The 19,356-nt window shown below is 36.5% G+C and overlaps 3 protein-coding genes across 3 annotated transcripts; 1 reads left to right on the top strand and 2 right to left on the bottom strand.

Annotated features, from left to right (window-relative positions):
- The first annotated feature begins 9,020 nt into the window (after positions 1-9,020).
- On the top strand, positions 9,021-11,386 carry LOC127075013 (uncharacterized). The gene is made up of 8 exons (XM_051016451.1): positions 9,021-9,316; positions 9,421-9,477; positions 9,830-9,883; positions 9,965-10,027; positions 10,181-10,243; positions 10,460-10,624; positions 10,699-10,854; positions 11,018-11,386. Exons 1-8 carry the CDS (start codon positions 9,143-9,145, stop codon positions 11,225-11,227), a joined length of 942 nt encoding a protein of 313 aa, XP_050872408.1. The 5' UTR covers positions 9,021-9,142; the 3' UTR covers positions 11,228-11,386.
- Positions 11,387-11,644: 258 nt separating this feature from the next.
- Positions 11,645-14,120, bottom strand: LOC127075022 (protein DETOXIFICATION 41). Its single transcript, XM_051016463.1, has 5 exons — positions 13,360-14,120; positions 12,437-12,675; positions 12,223-12,341; positions 12,051-12,137; positions 11,645-11,959 (listed from the first exon to the last, which is right to left on the bottom strand). Exons 1-5 carry the CDS (start codon positions 13,380-13,382, stop codon positions 11,888-11,890), a joined length of 540 nt encoding a protein of 179 aa, XP_050872420.1. The 5' UTR covers positions 13,383-14,120; the 3' UTR covers positions 11,645-11,887.
- A 101-nt stretch (positions 14,121-14,221) lies between these two features.
- On the bottom strand, positions 14,222-16,239 carry LOC127075002 (plant-specific TFIIB-related protein PTF2). The gene has a single exon (XM_051016441.1). It carries the CDS (start codon positions 16,024-16,026, stop codon positions 14,419-14,421), a length of 1,608 nt encoding a protein of 535 aa, XP_050872398.1. The 5' UTR covers positions 16,027-16,239; the 3' UTR covers positions 14,222-14,418.
- Positions 16,240-19,356: the final 3,117 nt, after the last annotated feature.

Below are 19,356 nucleotides of genomic sequence, written 5' to 3' on the forward strand. Positions count from 1 at the left end.
ATTAATCTGAAGAAAAAGATTACCCTGGATGGAATATCCAATCGTAATCCCGAATATTAGGCCCAAGCTGTAAGAGCTTGCAAGCCATAAGTATTCGTCTTCTCTTCAAAACACTCCAATATTCAAATCATTTTCATAAGTGAATCCGAAGAAAAAGATTATCTGAATGAAATATCCAGTCGTAATCCCGAATATTAGGCACAAGTTGTAAGAGCTTGCAAGCCATAAGTATTCGTCTTCTCTTTAAAATACTTGTAAATATTCAAACCTTTTCTCAATAAAATTGAAAGAAAGAGATTACCTGGGTGAAAGGTCCAGATGTAGTCCCGAGTATTAGACCCAAGTTGTAAGAGCTTGTGAGTCATAAATACTCGTCTTTCAAGCCCAAAAATACATCCAACCAATCAAACTCCTTTTTTTTCGCTGCCGTGCAATTGATCAAAAAAGCATTTTCATAAACGAAAGACATCTTGTCTTAAGGTGATGTAAACCAATGCTTCGTCCATAATTGTTGAGTTCAGATAAGTGACGTCTTTCTGGATGTTGATTTGTAAATCCATTCGATGTGTGGTATACGTCCGCTCCTCATCTGTTTTGGGTAAAACAATGTTTTTCGTCGATTAATACAATATAGCTTTCGCTAAAATCGACCAACACAAACATTTTCTACCCAGAACTACTTAAGCCTTGAGTTTTCTATTGAGATACGTAGGAGCAGGATTTGTAAATCTTGTCAGGCCCATTAATAAAAAACTTAGGTTTAGTCCCCTTCGTTGCCAAAAATCCAAAAACATATTCTCTTTTCTTTTGATCCTATCTTTCTTTCCTACCTAATATCTTGAGAAGCCTAACATTTCAAGCTAACACTAACGCGCACAATTAACCTAATGGTTCCCGTTGAGTACAACGGACGTGAGGGGTGTTAGTATCTTCCCCTTGCGTAATCGACTCTCGAACCCTGATTTGGTTGCGATGACCATAATCATTATCGTTCTTTCTTGGGTTTTATCGATATTTCCCCTTTCCTTTTTAGGAATAAATAAAGTTCGGTGGCGACTCTATTTAGTGCATCATGCGAGCGTGCGATTGCGCTTCGCTAAGTCGTGTTCTAATTTTTCGAGGTGCAACAATATGGATTGTTGGATAAGTCAGTGTTATTTCTTGAGTTTGTTGAAGATGAAGATTTAATGTTCATATCAACTGCTATAACAAGACTGTGATGTTTCCAGAGTTAGCGATAATGGAGAACTGGTGTTTCTATCTACTAAACAAGTAGAAGAACTATTGTAAGACTAAGCTAAGATGTTTGTAATGTTTGTATCTTTGCAAGATGATAGTAAAGCTACAATTGTTGATCTACCTGTTGTATTTGATTTTCCGGATGTATTCCCTGAGGATATCAGCTAATTATCGCTAGAGCTCAAAGTTGAGTTTGTTATAGATTTGGTACCAGGTACGAGTCCATTGTCAATGGCTCCTTATCTAATGTCTGCTTCAGAATTGAGTGGGTTGAAGAAGCAATTAGAGGATTTGCTTGATTAGAAGTTTATTCGTTCGAGTGTGTCACCGTGGGGTGTGCCTGTTTTGTTAGTCGGGAAGAAAGTTTTCAAGAGCTAAAGAAGAAGTTGACGTAGGCTCCTGTTTTGATTTTGCTGAGTCTGACTGAGTCTTTTGATGTGTATTGTGATGCTTATTTGATGGTCTTAGAGGTGTGTCGATGCACAATTGTCAAATTGTAGCTTATGCTTCAAGGAAACTCAAAGTGCATAAGAGGAATCATCTTACACATGACTTAGAGTTGGCTGCAGTTGTGTTTGTTTTGAATATTTAGAGACATTATTTGTTTTGTTCGAGATTCGATGTGTACAGTGATCACAAGAGTCTGAAGTTTCTTTTCGACCAGAAAGAGTTGAATACGAGACAGAGGAGACGACTTGAGTTGTTGAAGGACTATAATTTTGATTTGAACTACCATTATGGTAAAGCCAATGTCGTGGTCGATGCATTGTGCAGAAAGACATTGCATATGTCGACATTGATGGCTAGAGAGTTAGAGCTGATAGAAGAATTTAGAGATTTGAGTTTGGTTAGTGAAGTAACGCCGCAAAGTGTGAAACTTAGCATGTTAAAGCTTACCAAAAGTTCTCGAAGAGATTAAAGAAGGTCAAAAGACTGATTTGAGGTTGGTTGGTCGATTAGCTTTAATCGACTAAGACCAAGGTGGTGAATTCATAATCGATGAGAATGGTGTGATCAGATTCAGAGATAGGATTTGTGTTCCTGATGAGCCTGAACTTAAGAAGAGTATTCTTGAGGAAGGATACTGAAGTGGTTTCAGTATTCATCACGGTGCTACGAAGATGAAAGATCTTTTGGTGGTCTGGAATGAATAAGCACGTCAATGAATTAATGTGTGCATTTTTTATTTGTCGAAAGTCAAAAGTTGAGCATCAAAAGTCATTAAGTTTAATGCAGTCGTTGTCTACTCCTGAGTGGAAATGGGACATTATTTCAATAGACTTTGTGTCTGGATTGCTGAGGACAGCGAAAGGTTGTGATACTATTTGGGTTGTTGTGGATAGTTTGACTAAATCGGCTTATTTAATTTTGAGTTGACTTAACCATCCATTGGAAAAGTTATTAGAGTTGTATATTGAGACAATTGTCAGTTTGCATGGGATTCCATCCAGTATTGCGATAATCTTTATGACGTGTTTCATGTGTCTCAATTTAGGAGATACATTCTGGATCTGTATCATGTGATTCAAGGGGACGATATACACATGAGAGAGAAGTGATTGTTGATAACCATATAATATACCACATTTTCCGACTCGATTCACTTAGCATTTTATTTTATTTTGTCACCTTTTGTAGTGTTATGCTGGTAGTTTGTGTCTATTTCAAATACTTTACAGGTATGAGTTGATACATGATAAAACATGACGAAAATGGCCAAAAACGGAGAAGAAATGAAGAAAATGCATTAGTGGCGACCTTCATGGGGCTCACCATGACGTGGCAGCCACGGGGCGCCACCCACCTTGAGAGAAATACAAAGAAAATGGGCACTGAAGTTAATGGCATTCGCCATGACCCCTAACCAACCACGTTCACCATTCTACACTCATGGTGTCTGCCATGAGGCCATGGCGTCCGCCATGGGCTTCGTGGCCTGAAAAATAGAAATAATTTTTTCTAGACTCCTTCCACTTCAACAGGATTTTCTCCACTACTCCCACACGGTCTGACTCACTTTTCAGTAGTTGCAACGTTATATATATATAATCTTAGTTTTTAGGTTTTTGACATCTAAGTTTTTAGAATTCAAGTAGGAAGAAAAAGTACTTATTAAAAAGCACTTATTTGCTCGAATTGAGTGATAAGTGCACCCTAGAGTTAGGATTTGAAGATTTGCAAACTTTGTTTGGATCATTCATTTTGTAATCGTGTCGCCATATTAATTTCAGAATTTGATTTACAAGTTTTCCGTTTCCAATTCCGCAGTTGTCTATTTACAGTACGTATTCCTTTATTATTTTAATTCTGCATTTTATTTAGTATTATAATTGTTGGTCTTCATTGTTTTGATAATTCAATTCCTACTATTTTGATCACAAGTTTTACATGCATAATTGTCTACTAGTATCACTTGCATAGATATATCCAATTGAATTCTAAATATGTTATTTTAAAGAAATTACATGTGCATGCCGATATCGCCTTTAAACTTGTTTTTCACCTTAAACGACTTTTTAATTAATTAGAAGTTCTTGATTTTCAAATACATACGTTTTATACTTTAACACACTGAACCGCGACATCGAAAATATAGATTTTAGAATAAAGCCCGGTTCATGTTTAGCTAAAGAAAATGGATCATTTAAATTAAGTTTCTTCCTATTAAAGAAAAATATTGTCCGAATTTAATTAATCAATCCAACTTAGCTGTGAGTACTATTGATATATGTGAGTCATATTCTGGTCTCGCTTCCATTAAATATTTTAAACCAGTTTGCTTTGCCTTCTGCTTTAATTTTCCTTCTCATTTAAAACCGATTAGCCTTAAATTTACATAACAACAATTATTAGCGATAAGATTGATTATTATTCTCTGTGGGTTCGACAACCTTTTATATTACCCCGATACATTTTGTGCACTTGCGGAAAGCATCAACGAGAAGGAACACATCAATTCTTTTGGCGCCGTTGTCAGGGTACCAATTTAGTCAATATCGAAACTCCATTGTTGCGTTGAATAGATTAATGCAATATTTTTATTTTTATTCATCAGTTGTATGCCCAACACTCGCTCAGTCGAAGACAAGTTAGCACAACCGATCCTTGAAGTTGAGTGTTACATTCACCTAAAACTTAGAATACAGTGAACTTATATCCATATTTACTTTTATGGCTGAACCAGATACAAAACCTCTTAAAGATTATGTCATTCTGTCTCAAGATAAACCACACTCAAGCATTATTCCACCTGCAATACAGGTGAACAACTTCGAATTGAAATCGTCTCTGCTGTATATTGTGCAACAGAACCAGTTCTCTGGAAATCCCACTGAGGATCCAAATCTTCATTTATCAGTGTTTATACAATATGCAGTTAAAGAATAATGGTGCCAATTCAGAAGCCCTTCGATTACATCTATTTCTATTTTTCCTGAGAGATAGAGCCAGAGCATGGCTACTGTCTCTACCTGCAAACTCAATCACTACTTGGAATGAACTAAAAAGAGTATTCTTAGCTAGATATTTCCCACCAAGCAAGACGCAAGTAATGAGAAGTCATATAACTATGTTTAAACAAGTCAAAAGATAATCGCTTTTTGATGCATGGGAAATATATAAAGATATGATAAGACTATGTCCTCATCAGTCATCACATATTAGAACAATGGCTTATCATCCACACCTTCTACAATTGTCTACTATATAACACAATAATTGAGGTATATAGAGAGTAAGAGTTTGGTATAGTTGTTTATAATTAATTGCTAGAATAAATAGTATTTTATTTGAATTAATTATTTAATTAGTAAAAAAGTGGAATTGGGCCATTGGTGATAATTGGAAAAAATAAATGATAAAAATAGATAAGTTAGTAATGAGATGGACAAAGTTCACAATTAAGCAAAGTGTTAGGGGAGTATATATTCTAAAAGTAAGGAAAGAGCTAGGTTTTTAGACAAACATCATGTACGTAGAAAAGGGGAAAAAGAGGAGACGAAGATCAAGCTAGAAAATTAAAGAGAGGACTTATAGAAGTTGTACAATCATCATCAATTGCTGAAAATCTAAGATAATGAGGGAGATCGCTTCTTTAATGGGTGTTTAAGCATGGGGGTGGAAGAATGAGTCCTTGACCTCTAATAGAATTGGGTGTTCTAATGCTTGATTGTGAATTTGTTGTTATAATTGTTGTTGTATGATTAATTTGGTGTGAATTTTGTTCCTATTATATGTGCATTATTTTCTGTTTTGAGTTGTAAAATGTTTTCCATCATGTTTGAGGGTTTGCAAGGTTTAGGGTAAACATCAATTGATGAAATTGGATGATTTTTTTATTCCAATATGTGCATTATTGTGAAATTTCTGTTTTGATCACTGAATAAGTGTAATATGTCAAATTTTGAGATCAGGGGTTTTCACATAATCGAAATTGGAGGTCCTGAAGGCCTCCAACGGTGAAAATTGCATTTTTTTTCCGTTCGTGTATAGTGGTAGCTGGTTAACGCGTTGGTGTAACCTGTTACATCTGAAATAATAAGTTTTTTTTTCAAATTTTCGTATCTGCAACCGGTTACGGGTTTTGGTTAACCAATTGCAGCTGCTGATTTTTCATTTTCAATTGTTTTCATCGTAACTTGAGTTTCGTGATTTAGATTAAGACGCGGTTCGAAACATTGGAAAGATAATGAGAAGTAATATCAAATGGTAATGATTTCAAAGTATGAATGTGATGGGGTGATCTGAATAATTGACAAAAATTACATGTGTAATTTTCTGACGATTTACGTCATAACGTTTGATCCGTATGTCCAAATGACGCGCCATTTGAAGCATTAGAAACCTAACGCCCATAGCTAGATCTAGGTAGTTCCTGGTGAGATAGTTAAGGGGTAGTCATGTTCCTACTGTATGGATGTTTGTTATGACTTGTGTGATCGGTTAGCGAATCATTATGTTTTTACGATGACATGTCGTTGCGTTGGTGAAGTAACATGAATAAATGCATATGAAGTTACAGTTGTTGAGTTTCTAGTACTTGTTGTTATTGTTGTATTTGTAACAATATTTAATTGTTGCTTATGATGAATGCTGTCGTGCATAATAGTGAGATGTGTAAGTTGAATATTTTGGTGATAATGCAAATATCGACAACAAATTGTTGAGCATGAATAATTGTGGTGAATGTTGAAGATGTTGCATATTTAATTATACATATGATATGTTTATGTTGATTATGTTGGTGGAATACACGGTCAGAAGAGGGATCAATGTGTATGTGTTATTATTTCATGTTGAGAGTCAATGCATTCATGTTGACAAAACTTCGGTTCTTTTTTGTGAGCCTTTACCCTATTGTGGGGTCGAGTGTGAGTAGTTGGTTCCAATGGGAATCAGTGAAGCATTTCCTGTTGTGATGGTAACGATTTTGATATGCTCTGATTCCAAGAGGGAATCTGATCTTATGGTGGGAATCAGGGAGCGAAATGAACATGAGTGTTCATATTTGATACCACATGTATGTCGAGTCAGTGTTGCGTATATTGCATAAGTGTTGCATTTGTATTGATTGTAGTTGATGTGTTATTGGATGATAATATTTAATATATTGGTGTTGATTGAGTAATGTGTATGTTGTTGTTATGTGATAATCGACTCCCTCTTGTTTCCACTGTTAATTATTAAAGTGTATTATCACCCCTTCTGTTTGAAAATTGTCTTTATATGGGCATCGTACAGATACTCAGGAGTAGCATTATTGAAGTAAGTGGAAGATTGATCTTGAAGTGGCTTATACTAGTTTGTATTTTTTTTAGTAGAGTCTTGCTCTAATCATGTAAGATCAGATTGGGAACGTTTGCTTTCACTCGTTTGTTTTGTTGAAGTTACCATTTATGTTTTGTTGAGATCTCAAAGTTGTGATGAGCTGAATAGTATAACTCTTTTTTGTTGCATTATGAAAGTTGAAGTTTATGAGACTAAATGTCATGGATTGTAATGTTGTGTTTATTTAATTTAATAATGATTTTATTGTGATGATACCATAAATGAAGGTGAGCATGCGGTGACATGTTCTAAGTTGTTATGTTATAACCTGTGTTACAGAGCAGACTATGTTTAATTGTGCGTGACACCTTGAATGATTGCATTTTATTTAATTAAATTCTTTATTAAATTATACGAAGGGTTTAGGGTGTTATAGTATTAGTTGACCATCATATATTATATGTATTTTTCTATTATTATATTTAATTGAAAAACACTAAAACTCTAATAAGTCATAAATAAAAATTTTAAATTAGAATTAAAAATGGAATAATCTTTAGGATGCTCTAATGTGTCGTGGCTCCTCGAATGGAGTTTATTATGCTTCGAGTGATTATATATGGTTGATTTCTTACTTGAATCAACAAGACACCCATTTGAATATTTGGAATTTAATTTGAAAGTTACATGTGCCCAAGAACATGTGTCTCTTTGTGTGGTTCATCACCCGCAACTCTCTTTCCACTAACTCCTTTAGAATGTTACGCCATCTCTCCATAATTGCTTCTTGTAGTAGATGCAACCATTTACATGAAACTGTTTTTCATACTCTCAAAGATTGTGCAATTTTAAGAACTCTTTGGATGACTAATCTTTTTCCAAACTCGGCAGACTTTCTTTTTACATCTCTCTCTGTCTGGTTTCGTCATCATGCTAGTGGTCCTACTTGGTCCCTTTTTGTCATCACTTGTTAGGAATTTGGAAAGCTAAGAATGAGTAAATATTTTAATCCAATAGAAAGCCTACTTGGTTGGTTAGTAATTGTTTTTCTAACTCTCATAATGTTATCTCGCATGTTTTGAAGATTGTCATTAATCATAGTCTGAAGTTAAACGTCGATGGTAACTCTTTTGGGAATCCGGGTCGTGCTAGTTTTGGCGGACCCATTCATAATACTGTTGATGGTTGGATTTATGACTTATCTGGATTGTGTGGTCGTGCCTCTAATCTTATGGCAGAGCTTTATGTTATCCTTAACGGACTTTAATTGGCTTGGATCAAGGCCATTGCATTATTATTTTGGAATCAAATTCCAAATTCGCTATTGATCTTATTCATGAATGGGTCATCAATTATCATCCTTATCCAGCTGTGCTGGTTCAAATTCAAGATTCCAAGACTTGAAGTTGGTATTTGACTTGAAATTGTGCTGATTGGTTGGCGCAATATGAAACTCATATTGATATTAATCTTAAGTTGTGGGAGACTCCTCATACTCAAATAGTGCATGTGCTATTTGCGGGTGTAATGAGAGTCTTGAGGTTACATCCTCACTAATTTCTCTTTTGCCTTTCTTTCTTGTAATAAAAAAAATCAAGAATGTTTGAAAATACAAACAACTTTCATTCTACATCGTGTGTATCCATCGTATTCATGATATATTCCAATCTTAAATAGGAAATTGGTGATGCGCCGATGAAATTCATCATAGATTCTCTTTGAGACGATGATGAGAGTCTTTGACATATGAAGTGGAATCTATCTGCAAAGTTAACGCTCTAACATTCTAACGTCCAAGTCAGTGAGATTAGAGAGATGTAATTTACAGTTATATAATTAAGGGTTAAATACACTTTTCCCCCTGTAATGTTAGCGAGTTTAGGATTACCCCTGTAAAAATATTTTTTGTAAACCCCCCTTATGTTATGTAGATTCCTTCATAGAACCCCCTAATATCCAGGTGGCATGGAATCTAATAAGAGGTCCTACACCTGGCATATTTTTAATTTTGTTAAAGTGATTATGTGTCATTTTACACTTTTTAATTTCAAATACCCCCTTAGAAAATTAGGGTTCTGAACATAGCAGGGAAGACGAAGACGAAATTTCCAGGGGAAGACGAAGACGAAGAAGAAGAATGCAGGGAACGAAGCAAACGAGAAAGACGACCGCAGTGAAGACGAAGATGAAGACAACCTCAGCGAATACGAAGAAATGTAACTTAGTACTGTATTCTCCACAGATTCAAAAGATAAACGAGGAACAGAAGAAACAAATCCGCAAAACTGAACGCGCTCTTAAAGTTGCCGAGGTATGTGAGACTGCCTACATAAATTTTCTTGTTAATGTTCTGCAAAATTCTTGGTGATGATTTTGATGCAAGTTTATTGTTTTTCAACTGATATTCTTGTTTAGGAAGAAATGTTGAAGGCAAAGCTAGAGGCAACTTTCAGAGCAAAAGAGCTGAGTGAGGTAATGATTTAGTTGATCCCCGAAACCATGTTATCCTTAGTACACGTGCTTAAAATGTTGTTAGCCATGAGAAAACCTTCAAAGTAATCTAGGGTAATCAGCTATAGGGTGGCTTCAATCTGAAACTGAAGAATTGTTTTAATTCATGTAATTTTTTTTTGGTATATAGATGAATGTAAGCCTTGCTCAAATCTAAATAATAGTTCACCTAGTAAATTTTTTCCTTACATTAAATCTCATTGGTTTTATTCATGATTTCAAATTTTACAATAAAAATAAGCTACAGTATGAGGCAAGGTATATTGTGATTTTCAACTTTTATTAATTGGTGCTTACTCGTTTTAATGATCAGACTCATGGTGCTTGGCTTCCGCCTTGGCTTGCTGTACACTATCTCCGTAGTAAGGTGAGTTTATGTTTGTATAACATGTGACATTTGTTAGAACAGCCTTCTTCACAAGTTCTGAGAATTTCAATTTTTTGTTAGTCCGTGGTTGAGACTCATTGGAATGAACATGGGAAGCCTCTATTGGAAGTGATAACGCAAAAGGTACTATTTAGTATTGTTTTTGTCTGTCAGTCTTTTCTTTGGGTTATTCCTTCAACCACTTTAGTAAATTACAGATTGAGGTTTAATTATTCTTTATCACTACAAGCAATTCCTATTGATTTTGTATCTTAATGCTTTGGCTATGTATTCTAGGCTCTAGAGAAAAAGGCACAAGCTGGAAAGTGGGCTGAACCTCATTTGGAAACAGTTAAAACTGTAAGCCCTTCATTTATATCTTTCATACTTTTGATCTGTGGAATACTGCAATGACTCTGCCCTATGCTTCAACCACAATTTGTTCGTTTTGCCCCTAGTCCTCATAATTTATTAACCATTTAGGAATTTCAACATCTGTGAGATGCTTCTGGTTTGTTAAATACTTAGGCAAATTGGATTATGTTATTTCTCACTCTTTCTTGTTTTTGATTGAAGAAATGGATCCCAGTTGTGAATGAACATTGGTCTGTGGTGAAAACAAAGGTTGAACCTCATGTTCAACTACTGACTACAAAGACTGTTGAAGTTTACAAGTCCTCAAAGGATGCACTTACTCCCCACTTAAGCAAAGGATTAGAATGCGTAGACCCTTATTATCAGGTATGAGTTTCTTCATTGAACTGTATGGTTTGTTTGTTTATGTTTTTCTTGAGGTCTTCTCAACTGGTTGGCAGGAAGTTCGAAAGTTTAGCAAGCCATACCTTGATCAGGTCGCTACTGCAGCTAAGCCTCACGTCGAGAAAGTACAAGTAGTTCTGAAGCCCTACACAAAGAAGGTTGTTCATGCTTATGGGAATTTCTTAGAATCAGCCACTGCATATCATAGCCAGGTTTCAGGCTTTGTTTTTATGCTATTGATATATTTCTGTTTCCCTCACTCTTATTCTCTGAAATTCTTGTTAATTCTGGATCTTGAATAGCTTTTTTCTTTAATAGTACACTAATAGTTTTGTTAGCTCCTTATTGAATGTTGAATTATGTTTTGTCATTTAGGTCCAAGCTACTGTCCAGGAGACACTGAAAAAACACGAACTTACTAGACCTCTTGCTACTAAAGAATTGGAAAGGCTACCACTCAGGATCCCAATGCAAAGTGAGAGGATCAAGTTGAGTTGGTTTAAAAGACCCATAACAGGTGAAGGAATATCTAGTGACAAACCAATTACCCTACCAGAAAATGAAGACATACCCACTTCAAAATGAGGGACTGATTATTATGTTTCTGCTATGTATTTTGTAATCCTTTTGGAAAACTCTTTTGTAATGCCAACTGATCTTTGAAGACATGTATTTTGTAATCCTTTTGTAACAAACATATGCACTTACTGTGATGATCAATTCTAATGTATCAGTTTAACATTATTGGTGTGTATTGTCTATAAAACACAATGGCTAGTCTGTCACATTTTGTAACTTTGGTGTTTTCTCTGTTTAATCTCAATCGGTTTTTAGCCGCCGAACTTGAAATTTTGTTTTTATGGAGACTGTGTATTGTACTCTTTTTAATGCAAATTTTTATAGGATCTTGCTTGCAATATGGTTAGGGCACTCTAAGAATTCTTAGAAAAACATTTAAATTTCCAGTGAACTAAATAAACTGATATTGATAGGAATCCAAAGTAAGAGAAAAGAAAAAATAGTATTATTGATTGAAGGTGATACTATTACAGAAGAAGATCCCTGTAATCCCAGAGCTAATGCTCCCAAATTCTAACAACCTACCATGCCATATCCAGCTTAGTTGAGTCCTATACATAGAACAAACCAAACCTATCCTTTTGTGCTACAAAACCAAGACTAATCTGCTGCTAAAGTCTTCTTCCATGCCTGGCACAGAAAAGTTATACAGTAAGAGAAATGCCTCTATATGTTGGCAACCAGTTGATCCAAGGTATCTTCAGCAGACCTCTTGACACGAACAACAGCCTTTTCAACCTACAAACAACATCATAGATCCATTCACACCTTCCCACGCAACAAACATTAATTCAGAACATGAAATAGAAAAATCTTAAGTCTTGATTACCTCTGCAGTCCAATCTGTTCTTGCAGTCAGAATGATCAGTGTAACAGTCTGTATAAAAACTCCAAGGATCATTCCCCACCAGATGCCCTACAGAATCCAAGATTGCATTAACTCCATAACTTTGTACAAATTACAGAACTATATAATCAATAGAGAACAGTTTTAAACTTACAGCTACTCCTAAAGAAGTTTTAAAACCAAGAACACATCCAACAGTAAGACCAATAACATAGTAACATGCCAAGTTTACATAAGCCACTAAAGCTTGCCATCCACTTCCAATTGCAACCCCTGAAAATTTCCAACAGCAAACAAAAGGAGAAATCAGATTCAGAACTAGGAAAAACCGAAACCGGTGCATGTGCTTGTGCTTATAACTTTATTACCTGACAGTATAGGTTGAATGCCATTTAGTAGGACAGAAATGCAAAGCAATGGAGTCAAGGCAGATACTTCATCAATGACTTCAGCATCAGAAGTGAAAAGCTTGCTCAAAACAACCCGGAATATCAAAATAATCGCGGAAAGAGCTATGCTAATGAGGACGCTATTTCCATTCACTACATAGACAGAAAATTTTGCTACTCTCGGATGAGCTGCTCCTAGTTCATTGCTTATTCGCACGCTGCAATCATAAAAAACCTAGTTTAACATGGACGAAGATGAAGGGGACACGGACGAAGATGAAGAGAGGGATGGATTTGGGGTAGGGATGGATTTCACGAAGAGAGAGGGATGGATTTGGGATAGGGATGGATTTCCCGAAGAGAGAGGGATGGATTTGGAACCCTAATTTCTAGTTTATGCCATGCTGGAGACCTAATGAAGATTCACATGTGAAAATAAAAAAATTAAAAAGCCACGTCTGAAATAAAAAACCAAGATTCCATGCCACCTGGATATTGGGGGGTTCTATGAAGGAATCTACATAACATAAGGGGGTATTGAAAAAATAACTTTACCAGGGGGTAACCCTAAACTCGCTAACATTACAGGGGGGTAAAGTGTATTTAACCCTATAATTAATCGTTGTTTGGTGTAGCGTAAAACCCCACCAAAGTATATGGACGACGGTAAGAACCACTTCTAATAAATAGGGCTATATGGCTTAAAATACGAAAGATTATTGGATTGATTCCAACATGTGAGATGGGTGTTGTGACTGGATTTAGTGTGCGACTCCTTCATTAAGGTCTATGTGTTCTTCATACTTAAGCGGCCAAATCTCTAAATTAGACCTTGTTAAGTCGCAACTCAAACATTGTTAAAAAATGTGATAAGCTTAATAATTTGCATATTCATGTCATACCTTTTTTGAATCCTCCATTCCATATATAGGGTTAATATTCAAGTCGAATCTTCCAACAAAATCGTCCTCTATAACATTAAGAAAAAACTAAAAAAAAAGTCCTTTATAACATTAAGAAAAAAACTAAAAAAAACAAAGGGCGTATGGTTAGAAGAACTATACGAGGTGAAATTTAAATCTCTAAACTTCTTGGAACAAAATATTATTTTCACTTCAAGCCTTGGAACAAAATATCATTTTCAAGTTTTATGGTCGTACCGCGTGACAGTCCATTTCTCTACGAAGGAAACACGATTCAAAATATTGAATGGTTAATATGCCATGCTACTCATGGACAAAGAACGATCTTCTCCTTCTCAAAATCTCAACCAATCTCACAGACTAAACAATATTTTTGCTGAGATACGAAAAATTCTGGAGAATCTGAATTTAAGAGGTGTATTCCCTACCTACGGATCAACAAAAAAAGAGGTGTGGAGACCATAACAACTTTCCTACTGATACCTGTTCTTAAACCAATTAGAGCTTCATTTTCATTTTTAAAGAGGATAAATTTTGATTTTGTGTTCAAAAGAGGATGTCAGAGTTACTTCTAGACCTCGTCAGTTATATAGCCCAAAACATAAGTTCTAAAACATAACTGAAACAAAGTATAAGAAAAACTAGAAGAAGGAAAATACAAAATCTAGAACAAAATTCACTCAGCATAAAATTCAAGAATCATACCTCTTTTTGGTTATGTCAAATCTGGTCTGCACTCTTAATTTAATGGAATAATACTTGTAGATTTAGTTTATCAAACTCTAGAAACATCTTACAGAGTTAAGTTACAATAGAAATGCATAGATATGACAAAGAGGAGGAAAAGGAAAATGAACTGTTAGTAACTTGCATTACAAATGAATAAAATAAAAAGTTTGAGTACAAAATTTGCAGCATAAAAATATCTGCTCTATCATAAGATTGTGGTAAATCAGAAAATATCACTATCCAATAGATCATTAAAATGCCAGTAAATCTGAAACCTCTAATGTAATGTCTTTACACCTTAAACCTCTCTTATACAACACCGGAGTTAAACACGTGTAGGCCTAGTAAAGTATTGTAATGCCCCTTCTCAATTTCTTCTTCCTTTACTTGATGAAGAATAAGTGTCTCAATAATCAAGTCTTCCCAATCAATACCATCAACTACCACTCCTCTTCTCTTCTTCCTTCTCTCAGTGCAAGTGCTATCTAAAATGCCAAGAGGTACAGTATCATCGAGATCAGCATGTAATGGATGAGTTATTCTTTTTATCCGCTTCCTTGCAGCGTCGATCCTCTCTCGCCTTATTTTACATTTCAATTGACCATTAACAAATGACGGTGGCATGGTTTCCGCACCAATATCCTTCTCTAGTAACTTTCTCAGTATAAGCTTTCTGCTCAGTTCTGATTCTCCATCCCACCACTCCCTACACTCATGAAAATCAAATTCCACCCTTCTCCGTTTCTGAACATTTGCACTCCTCGAAGACATAGCACTACGATTCTCGTTTAAAAACTTCTCATACATCAGTGATAAACATTCAGGTGAAATCTGCAACGTATCAACATTCCTGATGCCTTCTCTATCCGCATTACTTTGCAATAAAAGATACTGAGAATCTTTACGGGAAACTAATCCATCAACCCCATACTCATATCCATTCTCTTGTGTTAAGCACTCGGCAACCGCGTCTTCCAAATCAAACCTAGTCTGATCAAGATTCTTCCTCTTCTCAACAGGCTTTGACATAGACTTCTTCTCCATATACTGAATCACAAAAGGAGCATTCTTAACAATATTTTTCTTAGTTATATCTTTTCCCCAAGGCAACACTTGTGCAATTTTTACAAGCGTCTCAAGAAGCTCTTTATATCTAGTTCTACAAGTGGAAACAACGACATGAACCTCCTTCGCCAAATCCTCCATTCGAATTTCAACCTGGTTAATCTCAGCAACCAAAACCAAAATAGCAACTACCAAAGGAAGCGGCCTACGGCCGGTACTCAAAAACAACTTCACAGCACACTGCAACAAAAACACCCCCTGTTTCTTCATTTTATCAATCAAACTCCTATCAACATCATCAAAACAACAAGAGCTATTAATAGTCCTTTCCAACGAATACACAATATCAAACTCAGGAAAATCATTTCCTCTCAAATCCAAAAAATCCATAACCCTAAGAATCATTTTCCCAAGCTCATAAACATCACAAGCAAGAGCATTAGCGATTTCCGCCATAGGTAAAGGACGATCACCCTTTCGCATAACGACATAACAGCACGCGCCTATCAAAACTTGAAACCAGTTCCCTTGACCGAATTCACCGTCGGTGATATCAGAAATCATGGATTTAATTTCAATAGTTTTGGAACATAACCCTAACCTATTAGTGAATTCTTCAATGGAATTACGCGCGGATAATAATTTTCTGTCTTTGTAGGAGTAAAAGTTACCTGAACCTGAGGTTCCGATGTGGACGAAGGTGCCTTGTGGACCGTTGATGCCGCCGGTGAAGGATTCGTATTGATCGAAGGGTTGAACGGCGCCGCAGGAGGAACAGAACAATCCCCCAGTGTCATCGTCGCGGAAAAGAGAGGTGCTGCTGCAGTTGGTGCAGAGACGAGAGGTAGACATGGAATTGGGGAAAAACTTAAAGCTTTTGATTCAATTTCAATGGCGATAAGGGAATTCTGGCGTGAATATGGCGATACTGAAACTGGAGTGATAGTTTCTGTTGTTCATTCAACGCAAACCCAATGATGCAACATACCCTAATTCTGTTACACCAATTTATAAGAAATTTTCTTCTAGAAAGGGGATACAAGAGTCAACACATATGGTTGAGAAGCTCAAAAGTTGTCACTCCTAATCGACCGTAGATGTACCAGGACTATTCGATTTTTTTTACCAAAATATTCCATTTTTTAAAAAAAATCTTAAAATAATTTTGATTTCAAAAAAATTCTCAATCTCCTTCATTTTTAATTCTTTTAAATTTAGAGAGGAGACGTCAATTGGATTGACTAGGGCTTTTGGTGTTGTCAATCCAATTTGCGCTCATGTGCAAAGCTTAAAGGGAAACGTCAATTGACACCTATGTGTGTTTTGTGATTTTTTTGAAAAAAAGTTTACGTGATAGATAAAATCGAAATCGAACCAATTCATATTAATATTAATTCTCATTTACACAAAAAAGACTAATGTTGATGATCGGGATCACCTAACTGATCTTCGGTCCCATATCCCCTAGCTACCCGAACCCTTGGCCCTAACCCATGTTGATGATTCATCCCAAGTGTTTGAGTATCTGAGGACCCAGGAACATCACTACCAACTGCAGGAGATTGCATGTTGAGATAGTCAGACAAATCATCGTAGTCTTGTGTATGCATCGAAGGTGTACCGCCATAGCTGAGTTCATGACCCATGCCAGAGTAGTTGGGTTGTGTTTGAGTTGTTGGAGGGCGACTGAGACGGTTGAAGGGAGACATTGGTGTGAATGATACGTCGAGGAAAGGTTGGAAAGATTGTTGTGGTGTATGGTAGACATATGGTTATTGAAGGTTTCGGTTTTGAGATGTCTAGGCTTCTTGGCTATGGTAAGAGGAGGGACGATTGGTGTTAAATGATCGTTGAGTGTTTTGGATAAGACGGCTTTGGTAGGGTGATATGTTGGATGTGAAGCGATGTTGGGTCTCTGGTTGATGATATAGTTGTTGGTGGTGGTACGGGGTCTGCTCTTGGTATTGTGGTTAGGTGTATGGCATGTTAGGGTTGTATGTTTGTGTGTTTGTGGAACGGAAAGTTTGACGGATATGGGGTTGTGAGTAGTTGGTCTGACAATGTTGTTAGGGGTTAGATGTTGAGGCCTCTGGTGTGTAAGTTGCCTGGCGTGGGTCGTATAGGTACATATCCTCGACGATAAACTCAAAACCAACCGATCTGTGACAAACCATATAATTACGACTTGGTTTTTCTTCAGTTGGCATCACAACGTCAGTTACAACATGATCATGGCGGTGCTTCCATTTGCGACACTCAGATCTAGCGAAGCTTTGTCATGGGTTAAAGTTCCATTGGTCGTTAACTTTGCGTAGATGCCATTCTCCTAGGTTTGTTGGGGGGGGGGGGGGGGGTCTGGGATGTGTTAAAGCATATCGAACTGCAATTTAACACGATCACTGTTGTGCATCTTCACAGCGGTGAATCGTATGATCGGTGTGCATGCAGTCCAAACGGTTGCGTCTTCTTCGTTGATTTCATGGTCATGATCCAAATTTAGGTATGGACGCCAAATGAACTGAAATGTGAACATATGTTAGATTATAAATTTGGTATAAGAAAATAACAAATTATTACGAAATAATTAGGTTAGTATCCATACATTTGTCGGTCGGATGTGATCCAAGAGATTGCGATATTGGGTAATACAGTGTCTAGGACCTCTGTTATAGCTCATACCACGTGCCGACCATCTGCAAAATAAAGGTAAAAATATTATTTAGAGATAATAAACGGTAAAGTAAATAAATATAGTTTATTTTAAAGAACTTACTTTTGTGCATACGGAAATGTGAAAGGGTTGTTGTTGACGGGCGCTAGGGACGATAGTCTGGACCAACCCCATGCTTGGAGCAAAACAGCACATCCCGAAAAGGTGGATGTGTCTTTGTGTGAATTTTTACACAAAGAGCTATAAATATAAGCCAGGCAAGCGGATCCCCAACTGTAACTTCCTATTCTATCTACATGTCTTAGTAAAGGTAAATACATAACATGCATGCTAGAACCACTACATTCGGGAAATAAAAATGAACCCATTAAAAGCATAATGTAACACCTAGTTTTTTTTATTCGAGCCTCTTCGGTCGGATTCTCATCTAAGTGTAAGTTGTTATAATATTCCTTAAGGCGTGAAAGGAGTATACATTGACCTATTGAATTATCATCTAACAAATCAGCATCCAAGAGTTCCATGCAAATTGAATTCGCATAGTTGGTTTTTCCATTTACCGCCTTACCTTCGATAGACAGTCCCAATAGCATGTAGACGTCTCCTAACGTCATGGTACACTCACAGGCTGGAAACCAGAATGTGTGTGTCTCGGGACTCCATCTTTCACATAACACAAGAATGAATTTATTATCCACCGACCAAGATATTATTTTGCTTATATGTCCAAACCGGCGAGTTCGACATACAGTTGAATCATCGGTTCCATGCGTACGTATTCGTGGACCCGGGTTTGAAACCTTGAAACATCCTATAAAAGAAACATCAAAACACGTTACTTTATAAAAGATAAACAAAAAATTAAGTATCATTATTAAAAGGTATTCTAGACAAATAACAAAAGAATTAAACGCTTATATAAGTTGCTATGTTTGCAACGGTTCCTCTGTGCGATTCACCCATTGTGAGGAGAGACATTTTATCGGAGATGGAAAGAGGTTGTTGCAGATTAAAAAGGTTGTTGCAGATGAAAGAGTTAATGTTGTTGCGGAAGAAGTGAGTGTTGATGTGGGAAAAATGTGAGAGTTTGATGTCTATTTATAAGGTGTGACATGCAAAAGTGTGGAAGCTTGGAAAATTATGATTGCATGTGCTAGCCAAATGAATTGGCACCCATGTGCATTTGCTACAAGCTAGCACCAATCAAATTGGCGCCTCCCTAGGCTCATGCATGACACACCTTGATCTAGCCTGGCGCATGCATGGCTCTGCATGCTTGGTTACGAGGTCTACATGTAAGTCATGGTGTCACCAATTGGACTGACGCCCATGTGCAAGCCTTACAAGCTAGTGCTAAACCAATTGGCGTTAGGGCTTGCATGTGTGACACGTGGCATCCCAAAGAATTGCATGCTTGACATTTCACTTCAGTCTTGCTTGCATGTTTGACACATCACTTCTATCTAGCTTGCATGTTCGACACATCACTTCTGACTTGCTTACATGTGTGA

The sequence above is a fragment of the Lathyrus oleraceus genome, chromosome 1, assembly GCF_024323335.1.
Source record: "Lathyrus oleraceus cultivar Zhongwan6 chromosome 1, CAAS_Psat_ZW6_1.0, whole genome shotgun sequence".
Lineage (NCBI taxonomy): Eukaryota > Viridiplantae > Streptophyta > Magnoliopsida > Fabales > Fabaceae > Lathyrus > Lathyrus oleraceus.